Source organism: Gobio gobio, assembly GCF_949357685.1.
Source record: "Gobio gobio genome assembly, chromosome: 15".
NCBI classification, from domain to species: Eukaryota; Metazoa; Chordata; class Actinopteri; order Cypriniformes; family Gobionidae; genus Gobio; species Gobio gobio.
In genome coordinates, this window is record NC_137108.1 from 20,599,409 (window position 1) to 20,613,495 (window position 14,087).

General features: G+C 43.2%; 1 protein-coding gene across 1 annotated transcript in view; it reads left to right on the plus strand.

The window, feature by feature from the left end:
* The window catches only part of LOC307138687 (ATP-dependent translocase ABCB1-like), a 39,579-nt gene that overhangs the window by 19,780 nt on the left and 5,712 nt on the right, over positions 1-14,087 (plus strand). The window contains exons 19-23 of the mRNA XM_079837194.1: positions 154-258; positions 3,859-3,936; positions 4,069-4,152; positions 7,004-7,207; positions 7,336-7,436. Of these exons, the coding sequence (XP_079693320.1) occupies positions 154-258; positions 3,859-3,936; positions 4,069-4,152; positions 7,004-7,207; positions 7,336-7,436 (572 nt within the window). The remainder of the gene's footprint in view (positions 1-153; positions 259-3,858; positions 3,937-4,068; positions 4,153-7,003; positions 7,208-7,335; positions 7,437-14,087) is intronic.

The following is a 14,087-nucleotide window of genomic DNA, read 5'->3' on the forward strand; positions in this document are numbered from 1 at the left end:
GTATATTTTTGCTTCCTGCTCATCTCCCCATGGTTGTTTTAAAATAATTGATATAAAAATTGTGGATTGTATATTATATTAGTCCCATAAGCACAGCATTTAAGATGATTTAACCAGGATGTTCAATTCTTAAAGAACCTCTTCTGTTTGTAGGTGTTTGCAGAGGTTGACCCTGAAGTAAAGCGACAGAAGACCATGATGTTCTCGCTCTTATTTCTGCTAACTGGAGCAGTGGCCTTTATCACTTATTTCTTCCAGGTGAGATTTTGTTGGGTTATGAGTGGCGTTCGCTGGCATTTCTATTGCTTTAAGGTGATGATACATGGGGCAACTTTTGTAGCAATGTTGCTGGGCAATGTTACAAAGCAATGTTGCTTGGCCACTTTCCCATTGGGAATGGGCGACAAATTTCTATCTGGATACTTTAGATCAGTCCTGGGCCCTGTGTCTTACCTGGTTGTCCGTTGACAGCAAAATTGCCTAGTAACATCACCATTATACTTGGGGTTAGTGGTTAGCTTAGTCCTTTGGCAACCCTTAAAGTGATGATACACGGGGCAACTTTTTGAGCAATGTTGCTGAGTGATGTTGCCTGGGCACTTTCCCAATGACAATGGCCGACAAATTTCTATCTGGATACTTTAGATCTGTCGTGGGCCCTGTGTCTCACCTGGTTGCCCATTGACGATGACATTGCCCAAAAAATTGCCCCGTGTATCATCACCTTTGGTATTAACCAACCAGAAAACCTAACAACCATCTTACCGTCATGAAGGCAACTTTTGCACAGGCACAACATTTAAAAGGGGTCCTATTATGCTTTTTCAAAAAGGTCTGCAAGGTTACAAAGCTCGAAGTCCACTCCAAAGGGAAATATTTTATTTAACAGAATCCATTTTTCAAGAACTACAACAACCGACTCGTTTGGGATACAGCATGATATTTCCGGATTTTGTGAAGTCACAATGTTTTTCCGGAATACGCCCTCGGAATATGCAAAAAAAAAGGTGTGAGGCCTGGTTGAGCTGCATTAGAGAAGACAGTGTTGTCACTTTGTTGAAGAGAAGTTTTTTCCAACCTGTTTCCAAAACTCATTTGTTTGACTAAGGCTAACAAACTTAAAGTGGTTCATTTATTTTAAACGCTGTTCCTGAACATTATAACCCCAACGTATACTGCACATTTTACGGAGATCAGCTTCCAGAACCTAAGAGCGTACAATGCAGGTTTTGTGATCGATTACTGTTTGTATTACCATAGTGACAATATCATGTTTAAATGGTGTATAACAGAGGTTTTTAACCCTGCTCGTGGGGACCCACTGCCCTGCAAAGTTTATTTACAACCTGCTTCAGCACACCTGCCAGTGTATTTTCAATAAGTGATCCTGAAGAGAGATTGATTAGCTTCAGCTGTCTTTAATTAGGGTTGGAGCTAAACTTTGCAGGACAGTGAGTCCCCAGGAGCAGCAGGGTTGAAGACCTCTGGTGTATAACATTGTATCTAAATGCATAAGAAAATTACAACAAAACAAAAAAAAACATCCTGTGAAATCCGTGCTTGCAAAGTCTGTGCATGAAATCCATTCTACACAATCCTCTTGTTTGTTAACATTATCATACACCCGGCACAATGCGACGCCAGGTGCGGCGCAAGTGGTTTTTGCCAGTTTCAGCCCGACGCAGATATCATTTTCACGTCCAGCGTCACGTTGTTTAAATAGCAAAAGCATTTGCACCCATTTGTGCGCCCATAAACAAGGTGTGTTCAGGCGCATTGTTTGGGTGTTGCTATTTTGAGGCAACTGAAATAGACTGTGCCATTGACCAACTGAAACCTGGTCTAAAATCAATGGCGCAATATTTTTTTGTGTTATTTTTAGGGCGCGTTAGTAATGTGACAAATATTTAAATATGACAAATTAAAGGATTCAAATGTTTAAGATTATTATTGTGTACATAACAGTGGCAGCTGGTGATAATTATTTTTTTGTGGGGGGGGGGGTATCAAGATGCAAAACAAGATTTTTACACATTCATTTCCCACATATAATTGAATGAGGAAAGGAAAAACAAAAGAGAACAGCAACAACAGACTAGCATGTTGACTACTTGAACATATATTTTGCTCTCCTTTCTTTCTGGCCAGCAAATTTCTCAATGACTCTTTGATTAAAGTCAGTCATCTCAGTAGTGTCATGTCGTTTGCATTGTTCAGTCAGATATTTGAGGTCTCTTACCCCCCGTTGTTGTCCACAAAACTTCAGTACCGACACTTAGAAATAAAAGACAGGGAAAGCAATAAAGGGCATTGCTAACAACACATTCAGTCAGCCCTTACGTTTCTCATGACAAGCGCGTGACACTCAGAGTGCAGCTTCATCCTCTGTCACTGGCTGCTGCTGCTGGATTTGTAAATCGGGTTGGTCCGGTTCGGGATCCTTTATCATTTTGTTTTCTTCCAAAGAACGCCTTGTGAAAGAATTTGGTCCTGCCATCTCCATCTCTACGAAACTGATCATCCTAACAAGGTTTTGGCGGAGTCGGAGTGACGTTGCCCGCGCACTTGCGCTTTAGTGGCCAAGAGTGTAAAGTTGAATGACAGGTGACGAGAACCAATCAGATTGGATAAAATAACACGCATCCAATTCTGATTCGCCAGGGACACAACGACCTGCGTCCGGAGGAGGATCTTTTAGATCCAATTAGAGACCAGATTCAGGTCACATGCTGCCCGTAAATTATAGACTCAGATAGACATCCATTTGTCCCGCGTCCCTCACGCATGAAACCGCATGAAACATATTGAAGAACATATAAAATAGTTAACCCATCAAAGCCAGTTTTTATTAAATGCTGAGGCTCTTAATAACAGCCAGCACATCGTATGAGTAAACTATTTTATTTTTATTTCACTTTTATATCATTTTTGTTTACATGTATATTTCTGGAATTTTGATGGGGGCGGCGTCCCAGCGCCCTCTATTGACCAGCCGCCACTGGTACATAAATATAAAACTGCCTACATGTCATACGGAGTTTTGTGGAATCTGGCTTGTCCCGTAGATGGTCTGCTCGCGCACGGTTAAAGCGCAAGAGCAGATCCGTTTCCTCGCTAGAGAAGTGTTCAGTGTTTCCGCTTGCAAATTCTGCCATATAAATAGCGAATCCGCTATGGAGCGAGCGCAACTGGCTTTTAAAGGGAATGGGAGATGAGAGTCAGATTGGTTTATTACGTCTAAAACACACCCATTACTCATTAAGAGAATAGGGACAACCCTTTTTGACCATGCGCTAGGCACGCAGACCATTTTTCCTGTCATTATACTAGCAAAAGTACTTGCACGGTGCATTTTAGAGTTTAGACCATGTGCTTAGATCGTTAAAATGTCTATGTCTGAATCGGGCTTAAAATGGTTAAAAATTGATGCCATCCATAATATTTATATCTGAGTAGAGCTTGCGGTTATGGTAAGGGGTGTGGCGTTTCCAGAATATGCGCTAAGCGGTGCCAATCACAACACACTGGGCCAGCTAACCAATCACAGCATGTTTCGTATTTCGAGAGGGGCCTCACTGAACCAGGAACTACATGCCGCGTTCGAGTTAGACTGGGGAGAGGGGTGCTGTAATAATGTAAAAATATGTGTATTTTGAACAATCAAGCATGACAGCATATTCTAGTACACCCCAAAAGCAAAATCAAGACTTTGTAAAAGGGCATAATAGGACCTAGTGTGTATTTTTCAAATGTTTTTGAAAGAAGTCTATTATGCTCACCAAGGCTGCATTTATTGGATCTAAAATAGAATGTATTGCTGTGTGAATGTTTCACATCTGTTGCTCTTTCCTCTTCTAGGGCTTCATGTTTGGTAAATCTGGGGAGCTTCTTACCATGAGGTTGAGAAAGAAGGCTTTCCACGCCATGATAAGACAGGTACGGCACATTTCCTGTATCTCTCACTCTATTACTACACAGTAGTAATACAGTTGAGAGCTAATCTGGCACAAACAAATGGTTATTGAAATGATGAGTGCTTCATCCTCAAGCCTGTTTCTCTTTTAACAGGAGATTGCCTGGTTTGATGACAACAACAATGCAGTGGGAGTCCTGACCACTAAATTAGCCACAGATGCGTCTCTGGTTAAAGGGGTGAGTGGAACACAGTGGTTTGCCATCAGAACCAGTAATTAAGCTTTCACTGTGGATACAGCCTGTGTTTTTGGCTCTGGTTCATTGCATCCATCTCTTTAAACCGTTATAGGCCTGGCTGAATCTATTTTTCAGTCGTATTTATGTGAGAGCTAATCCATATGACCACAGCTTCTGGTATTAGTAGCGCAACTTTATTTGAATTCGCAGGTACACTGACATTTAAAAGTTTAGGCTGGTAATATTTTAAATAGTGTTTTTAAAGAAGTCTCAAAATGGCTGCATTTGTTTTACCAAAAACACAGTGATGTTGTGAAATGTTATTACAATTTAAAATAATAGTTTTCCATTTTAATATTTTTTTAAAATGTAATTTGTGATGGCAAAGCTGAATTTTCAGCATCAGTCTGCAGTGTCACACGATCCTTCAGAAATTGATTGATTGATTGAGTGTTTTATTTGAACATGTTAAAAAAATAAAAATAAAAATAAAAAAATAAGAATAACAGGAAGAGAATATGTATGTACCTAAATCATAAATTCCTACATACTTACAATATAATTAAAAATACCAAATAAAAAAAGAACATACACTTCTCTATACACACTTCCAAAATTATTATAAAGAATTAAGGACTTCAAATAGAAATAACAAAACAATTTCACATGTTCAAAAAGGAGTAGGAAGAAGTTCGAAAAACTTTTCTAGTCCTACCCCCCCATCTCTATTTTTCCCTTAATTAACACAAATAGAATCGTTGCTTTACATATTTACATAAACATACACTATATATCTACTTCCAGTACTTATATTCACATATTTCACAGATGCATACATTCATAACTACAGTACGTATATACAATTCTATCATCTTCTTTTCCATTTATCTATATTACACCCAATAAAACCCATCCAAACTAGACTTTTTATATAATCCCAAAAACATACGGTCAGTATACGATACTAACATCTCAATTCCTTTTCAAATCCCTTCAATATTTTAATTTTAAATATTCTCTTAAAATTACTCATTGTTGTACATGTTTTCATCTCTTCACTACAGTTATTCCATACATGAACTCCTTTGGTTGTAATACAGTGATTCTTAACATTTGTTCTTATAATTTTCCTTTGTAATACCAAATGTCCTCTCAGATTGTACTTGCTCTCTCTCATTTGAAACAACCCTTGGATACTTTTTGATAATTGTTGATTATATATTTTATACATAATTTGTGCAGTTTTAAGTTCTACCAAATCTCTGAATTTTAGTGCTTTTATTTTGATGAAAAGTGGGTTAGTTGGTGCTCTATAAGTAGTTTTATTTACAATTCTTAAGGCTCTCTTTTGAAGTATAAATATAGATTTAGTGTTCGTTTTGTATGTGTGTCCCCACACCTCCAAACAATAAGTAATATATGGAAGTATGAAGGAACAATACAACGTGTACAATGAGCGTTGATTTAATAGATATTTAGTTTTATAAAGTATTGCAATTGATCTAGATATTTTGGCCTTAATATAATGTACATGTGGCTTCCAACATAATTTTTCATCAATTATTACTCCCAAAAATTTAAATTCTTTTACTTTTTCTATTTCAATGTCATTTATCGCAAGTTTCTTATGTATGTTTGTTAAGCGATTACCGAAGATTAAGAATTTAGTTTTGCTTAAGTTCAATGTTAGTTTATTTACATCAAACCAGCTCTTCATCTTTTTTAATTCGTTTTCCACTATATCCAAGAGTTGATCCAAATTTTCCCCAGAGCAAATTAAACTAGTGTCATCAGCAAATAAAATAGTTTTCAGCTCATTTGACACCTCCCATACATTATTTATATATAAATTAAACAACAATGGTCCCAGCACTGACCCCTGGGGGACCCCACAGGTAATTACCTTGGACATAGATTTACAGTTTTGCAGTTCTACATATTGATATCGATTTTGTAAATAGTTATTTAACCAAGAAAGTGCCACCCCCCTGATTCCATATTTATGTAATTTCATGGATAATAATTTATGGTCTACTGTGTCAAATGCCTTTGTAAGATCCAAGAATATCCCCACTGCATATTTGTTTTGTTCTATTGCTGTTGTTATTTCCTCTACAAGTTGAATAAGTGCATGTGAAGTTGTCCTATTAGCCCTAAAACCATATTGCTGATCACACAGTATATTGTGTTTAGCAATAAAACTATTAAGTCTTACAAAGAAAAATTTTTCTAGTATTTTTGAGAACTGTGAGAGCACTGAAACTGGTCTGTAATTTGAGAGTATATTTTTTTCACCAGCCTTATATATGGGTATTACCTTTGCCATTTTCATTTTATCTGGGAAAAATCCAGATTTCAGAGATTGATTACATACATGCTTTAAAGGTTTAACAATACTTCCAATAATACTTTTAACTATACACATGTCAATGCCATTCCAATCTGTTGACCTTTTACTCTTAAATGTTTTAACTATCTCTATAATTTCTTTTTCATCAGTTCCCTTCACAAAAATAGATTCACCAATATGTACATTCTTACTTAACACATCATTTTTGCTGCCAGTCTTTACAAGCCCCTCAGCCAAACCTGGACCAACTCCAAAAAAAAAATCATTAAATGCATTTGCCACTAAGGTCATATCCTTGACCTCTATATTGTTTTTAATTAAAGAATATTAAAAATCTCCTATGTGTCCTTTTTTATTCTTGATAATTTCATTTAACACTCTCCATGTGTTTCTTATATTACTTCTATCATTATCATAGAAATCATTCTAATAATCCGATGTCCAGATAGCTTGTTTAGTTGTGTAGTGTCTTATTTGCTTGTCTCTCTTTCTCATCTCTAGGCAGCAGGATCCAGATTAGGACTAGCCACAAACACAATCTGTGCTCTTGGCATCGCCATCATTGTGGCGTTTATCCATAGCTGGCAGCTCACCTTGCTTATCCTTGCCTGTGTCCCCTTCCTCACGGGGGCACATTTCATCCAGATGAGAGCCATGGCAGGACACGCCTCCAAAGACCAGAGTGCACTGGAGATGTCTGGCAAGGTACGGTTCACTGGTCATTGACATTTTTTTGGTTTTGTTTGAGAACCATGTGATTTCGATTTATCCAGTAAATGATTCCGTAAGATTAATTGGTAGCTGATGGTATCTTTTCTAACTCTTCCGCTCAGATATCCACAGAAACTGTTGAGAACTTCAAGACGGTTGTTGCATTAACCCGAGAAGATGTCTTCTTCAGAAAGTTTATTGACAGCCTGAGCAAGCCATATCGGTAAAATCATTTTTAAAATAAAAAATCTTAATACAGCGGTTTTCAAACTGAGGTCCAGGGACGACAAGGGGTGCAATTGAATGCCATGGAATTTTTTAAGCAAAAGATAAAAGAAAAAAATATTTGTGTTATTTCACTTTTTATTTTAGTATTACTATAGTTTTATTAATGTTTATAATTAATATTATACATTTTATAGTTGTCGTTTAATTTTTAGTCATTTAATTTCATGTTTTTGTCATTTTATATTTGTTTGTTTTTATTGTTATTTAAGTTTAATTTATTTTTATTTCAGTTTTCATTTTCATTTTATTTAGTTTTAGTTATTATTTACCTCCAGTTAATAATTTTAGTGTTTCAACTTAAACTTATTTCAGTTTATTGCCAATATTAGTTAACTAATATTTATATTTTATTATATTTTAGCTTTATTTTAATTAACAGAAATGTTTTAATAGATTTAGATTTAGTTTTAGTTAATGACAATATCTGTGCTTATAGGGTAACTGAAAATATTTAATAAAACATTTTTTTTTAAATATATATTTGTGTTAAAAGATACAAATATATATTTAATAAATATTTACTTTATTTAAAAAAAATATTTGTATATTTAATAAAATTAGTTAATGACAATATCTGTGCTTATAGGGTAACTGAAAATATTTAATACAAAAATTGTTTAAAAATATATACTTGTGTTAAAAGATACAAATATATATTTAATAAATATTTACTTAAACAAATTTTATTAAATATAAATAATTTTAAAATAATGACAATATCTGTGCTTATAGAGTAACTGAAAATATTTAATTAATTATTTTTTTAAATTTAATTTAACAATTTTTTTTTATTTAATAAAAGTTTTTTTTAAATATATATGTTTGTGTTAAAAGATACAAATATAAATTTAATAAATATTTACTTTATTTTAAAAATATTTTTATATTTAATAAAATTAGTTAATGACAATATCTGTGCTTATAGAGTTACTGAAAATATTTAATAAAAAATGTTTTAAAAAATATATATATATATTTGTGTTAAAAGATACAAATATATATTTAATAAATTTACTTTATTTTAAAAATATTTTTATTTGTAATAAATATTACTATATTTAATATTTTGCTTTGACTTCAATACAGTGACTATATATATATATATATATAACATTTAATTTAGAAAATTCTATAATTTTGAATTTTAATATAGATTAATGTTTTCCTAATGTGTTAAAATTTTGTCTTTGTTCATGAATATATACAGACTAGTAAAAATGACAAAAGCGCATAACAAAATGACTGAAACTTAAACTAAAAATGGAAACTGAAAATATAAAAACTCTAATTACTAAAATATTATAATAGTATATAAATAATACTATACTAACACTGCTCTCAGGAGAATCATTATTTGGGGGGGGTCATAAGTACTAACGTTTTTTAAATTTCTAAAATTGCAAATGGCTAATTTTATGTGATGGCAAATATAAGTTCCCTTTCAGTCGGTCACGTTCGACGTACGTCCGAACTGACCGACGAATTGGGATCTATTTTCAGAGACCAATCTACTTCGAGTGTATAGAAACGAGCCAATAAACATTGGCATGCGGTTCACGCACCGCCCCACAGCGCGGGTATAAAACACGGACGTGAACAACGCATACCGCTTTCAACTTCGGAGCCGATGGTTTTGCTGCTTACCTGCACAAGACTGTTTCTGCCGAGAGTGTTCAAGAGAACGAGTCTGGAGAGTGCTCTTCCTGGTGTTGGCGTGACGGCGCGAGTCAGCGAGTGGCCGCAAAAGACTTCCGGTGTTGGTTCGTTGGGCGTTTCCTTTGAGTGCTCACCCGCGGGCTTGCACTATCGTACCGCGGGGAGCCGCGGCCATCTCCCTGAGTGCTTCAGCACTATAAAAGAGCATTTTTCCATTCATAAAAGAGCAAAATACACGGTTTGACCCTGCGTCTTTTTCAAGATGTCATTCAAACCGTGTGTTGCTGGATGCCGTCGTTTTCTGTCCCCAGTTGACGGTCATGATCGTTGTCTCACGTGTTTGGGCGTTCAACACGCTGAGGCAGCGTTCGTGAATGACTCATGTTCCCATTGCGGGAACATGACCATCGCAGTGCTTAGATCTAGGCTCGAATACCTCAAACGGGGTGGAGTCCCAATGCGCATCTCCCGATCTAGCGGTCCTCCCGCTGCAAAGCAGAGGGCTGCTACTTTGGCGGATGCCTTTGGTGGAGATCTGAGGGTGACGGTCAGGGCTTCCCCGACGGGCCAAAAACCCCTTGGACCCTCCCACCCTCCGCTGCGCCGGTGGAGCTTTCGAAGGAGCGCGCTGGTTCTTCCCACGGGGGGCCGGCCGTTTCCTTTGGGGCTCCGGCTGAGGATATGATTTCGCTGGCTGCATCGGAGGATGAGCTAATGGGTTCTAGAGATGACGACCCGGCTGCGTTGCCCCCTTCGGGTGTGGCAGCGTTGTCCGAGCCGGATCCAGAGCTTACGGCTATGCTCTCCCGGGCCGCCGCAAGTGTCGGGCTCGAGTGGAACCCTCCACCGTGTCCCGAACCCTCGCGGTTGGATGATTGGTATCTCGGGGCGGCCCGTGCTGGTTCTCAGCGCCCCGCCCCAGTGCCATTCTTCCCGGAGGTGCATCAGGAGCTCACGAAGTCGTGGTCGGCGCCCTACAGCGCCCGCCATCGATCGACTGACTCCTCCATCCTCACTACCCTCGACGGTGGTGCGGCTAAGGGCTACGTGGGGATACCTCCGGTCGAGCGCGCCATGGTGATGCAACTGTGTCCCAGGGCCGCGGTCGACTGGCGGAATGTGCCGCGTCTCCCCTCCCGGGCGTGTAAGTTCTCGTCCGGGTTACTGGGCAAGTCTTACGCTGCCTGCGGGGAAGCCGCATCATCGCTGCATGCCATGGCGCTCCTGCAGGTCTACTAGGCCAAAGATCATGCAGGAACTGCGGACAGCGACGGACCTCGCCCTCCGGGCAACGAAAGTCGCTGCCCGCTCCCTGGGTCGGGCGATATCCACTATGGTGGTCCAGGAACGCCACCTGTGGCTGAACCTGGCTGATATGCGCGAAACCGACAAAGTGCGGTTCTTCGACGCCCCTGTCAGTCAGGCCGGCCTCTTCGGCGACGCCATCGAGAGCTTCGCCCAACAGTTCTCGGTGGCCCAGAAGCAGACGGAGGCGATCAAGAACATCCTGCCCCGGCGGACCGCTGCTGCCTTCACCCCTCCGCCGGGTCCAGCGCCTCCTCCTGCTCGTCGCCGAGGGCGTCCTCCTTCGTCCGCCTCCGCCCCTGCTAAAGCTGCTGCAGCCTCCACCCGGGAAGCAGGGCGCCGGACGCAAGGGGGCCGCCCAACCCGCTCAGGGCCCCGCTAAGTCTGCCGGTAAACGTAAGGGTAAGCGGCCCTGAGACGGGCAGTCCAGGGACGGATGGATCTGCTCGGAGGGAGATGGTGTCCGCACTCCCCCCCCCCCCCCCCCCCCCGGAGGAGGACCGGGGGGCCAACAACATAACATCTCTGCCACTAGCTCCTCGGAGCTCAGTGGTACCCACATTGTCAATAAAAAAGCAGTTTCCTATGTCCCTGGGCCCCAAGAGGGCCAAGATCGTTGTGCGCGACGCCCCCGGGCCTTGCCACTCCAGTCTTCCCCTCTTCTCGCCAGGGGGCAGTGTGAGGCTAGAGGACGCCCCCGGGCCTTTTCTCCCACACACTGCCCCACCTCGGAATGTTCAGACCCTTCTCCGGGTCGCCTCCGGGCCGTCCGAGTCAGGTCTGAACATTCCACCTCGCTGCCTCACCCCGGGTACGTCTGTGGTGCCGTTGGTCCCGCTTGCTCAGTTTCTGGGAGCCTGGCTAGAGCTCCCGGGGCTGTCTCGCTGGCTCATCCATACCATCAGACTCGGTTACGCGATTCAGTTCGCGCACCGGCCCCCCAAATACAAGGGCATCCTGTTCACCTCAGTGCGGAGCAGCGATGCCCATGTATTGCGGGCGGAGATCGATGTCCTACTGGCGAAGGGCGCGGTCGAGCCGGTTCCTCCAGCCGATATGAGGTCGGGGTTCTACAGCCCCTACTTCATTGTACCCAAGAAAGGGGGTGGGTTACGGCCAATCTTGGATCTGCGCATTTTGAATCGGGCCCTGCACAGACTTCCATTCAAAATGTTAATGCAGAAACGCATCTTCGAATGCATCCGTCCCCAAGATTGGTTTGCAGCGATCGACTTGAAGGACGCGTACTTTCATGTCTCTATCCTTCCTCGACACAGACCGTTCCTACGCTTTGCGTTCGAGGGGAAGGCATATCAGTACAAAGTCTTGCCCTTCGGGCTGTCCCTGTCGCCCCGCGTCTTTACGAAGGTCGTGGAGGCAGCCATTGTTCCACTCCGAGAACGCGGCGTTCGCATTCTCAACTATCTTGACGACTGGCTTATACTCGCCCAGTCTCGGGAGCAGTTGTGCGAACACAGGGACCTGGTGCTCCGTCACCTCAGCCTGTTGGGCCTTCGGGTCAACCGAGAGAAGAGCAAACTCTGTCCCACGCAGAGGATCTCTTATCTCGGCATGGAGCTGGATTCGGTCAATCGGACTGCGCGCCTCACAGAGGAACGAGTCCAGTCAGTGTTGAACTGCTTGAATACATTCAAGAGCAGGATGGCGGTCCCACTGAAATTCTTTCAGAGGCTCCTGGGGCATATGGCATCTGCAGCCGCGGTAAAGCCGCTCGGATTAATTCATATGAGACCGCTTCAGCGCTGGCTACACGACCGAGTCCCGAGGTGGGCGTGGCAGAGCGGCCAGTATCGGGTCCCAGTTACCCCGTACTGTCGCCAAACCTTCAACCCTTGGTCCGACCCCTCGTTCTTATGGGCCGGAGTGCCCTTAAGACAGGTGTCCAGGCATGTTGTGGTATTCACAGATGCCTCAGCCTCGGGTTGGGGGGCCACGTACAACGGGCATGCAGTCTCGGGTCTGTGGACGGGGCCCCAGCTGCATTGGCATATCAATTGCCTGGAGTTAATGGCGGTACGTCTTGCGCTAACTCGCTTCAAGAAGCTGCTTCAGCACAAACACGTACTGGTCCGTACGGACAGCACTGCGGCCGTTGCGTACATCAACCGTCAGGGTGATCTGCGCTCCCGTCGCATGCTCCAACTCGCCCGCCACCTCCTCCTGTGGAGTCAGAAGCATCTGAGGTCGCTTCGTGCCATTCACATCCCTGGTGCGCTGAACCAGACAGCCGACAAGCTCTCTCGTCAGTGTCCACTTCCGGGAGAGTGGCGACTCCACCCTCGGAGCGTCCAGCTGATATGGGACCTTTTCGGAGCCGCACAGGTAGACCTGTTTGCCACTCCGGACTCGTCCCATTGCCAGTGGTACTATTCCCTGAACGGGGGTACCCTTGGCACAGATGCACTGGCGCACAGCTGGCCCCGGGACCTACGCAAATATGCGTTTCCCCCAGTGAGCCTTCTAGCACAGACTCTGTGCAAGGTCAGGGAGGACGAGGAGCAGGTCTTGCTAGTTGCTCTTCTGGTGTTCTTCTCGCCGCGAAGACCCCCGGAAGTGTTCGATTAATGTTGTGCTTTCTTTCCTACAAGATGGGTTGGAGCGAAGGCTGTCTCCCTCCACCCTGAAAGTGTACGTCGCAGCAATAGCGGCGTATCACGATGTAGTGGAAGGTAAATCCTTAGGGAAGCATGACTTAATCGTCAGGTTCCTCAGGGGTGCGAGGAGACTAAATCCTCCTCGTTCTATCTCGCTACCCTCTTGGGACTTAGCCCTGGTGCTCAGAGCACTTCAGGGCCCTCCTTTTGAGCCTTTGCAGTCCGTTGAGTTAAAAATCCTGTCTATGAAGACGGTACTCCTGACTGCATTGGCCTCAATCAAGAGGGTGGGGGACCTGCATGCGCTTTCGGTCAACGAATCGTGCCTAGAATTCGGGCCCGGTAACTCTCACGTCATCCTGAGACCCCGGTCCGGATACGTGCCCAAGGTTCCTACCACTCCCTTTCGGGACCAGGTGGTGAACCTGCAAGCGCTGCCCTCGGAGGAAGCAGACCCAGCCCTGGCTTTGTTATGTCCCGTCCGCGCTCTTCGCGCTTACGTTGACCGGACACAAAGCTTTAGGACCTCAGAGCAGCTCTTCGTCTGTTACGGAGGCCAGCAGAAGGGAAAGGCTGTCTCCAAGCAGAGGTTAGCCCACTGGATAGTGGATGCTATAGTCTTAGCGTACCAATCGCAAGACGTGCCTTGCCCGTTCGGGTTGCGAGCGCACTCCACAAGGAGTGTTGCCTCCTCCTGGGCGCTGGCTCAAGGTGCCTCGCTGACAGACATCTGTAGAGCTGCGGGCTGGGCGACACCTAACACGTTCGCTAGATTCTATAGCCTCCGTGTGGAGCTGGTTTCTTCCCGTGTACTCGCCTCCAACGGCCGGTAAACGCGAAGTGCCCGTTCCTGTGTCGGCTTGCTACGCCACTCCCGCCTATGGCCGGATACGTGCGTTATTTTTTTCTCCAGTTGTGTTCCCCAGAAATGGTGAACCCTGTCGAGCTCCTCCGTCACCCCTTCGGTGTCAAGACGTGGCGGCCGTCTGACACCAGGCCTGCACCCGTAT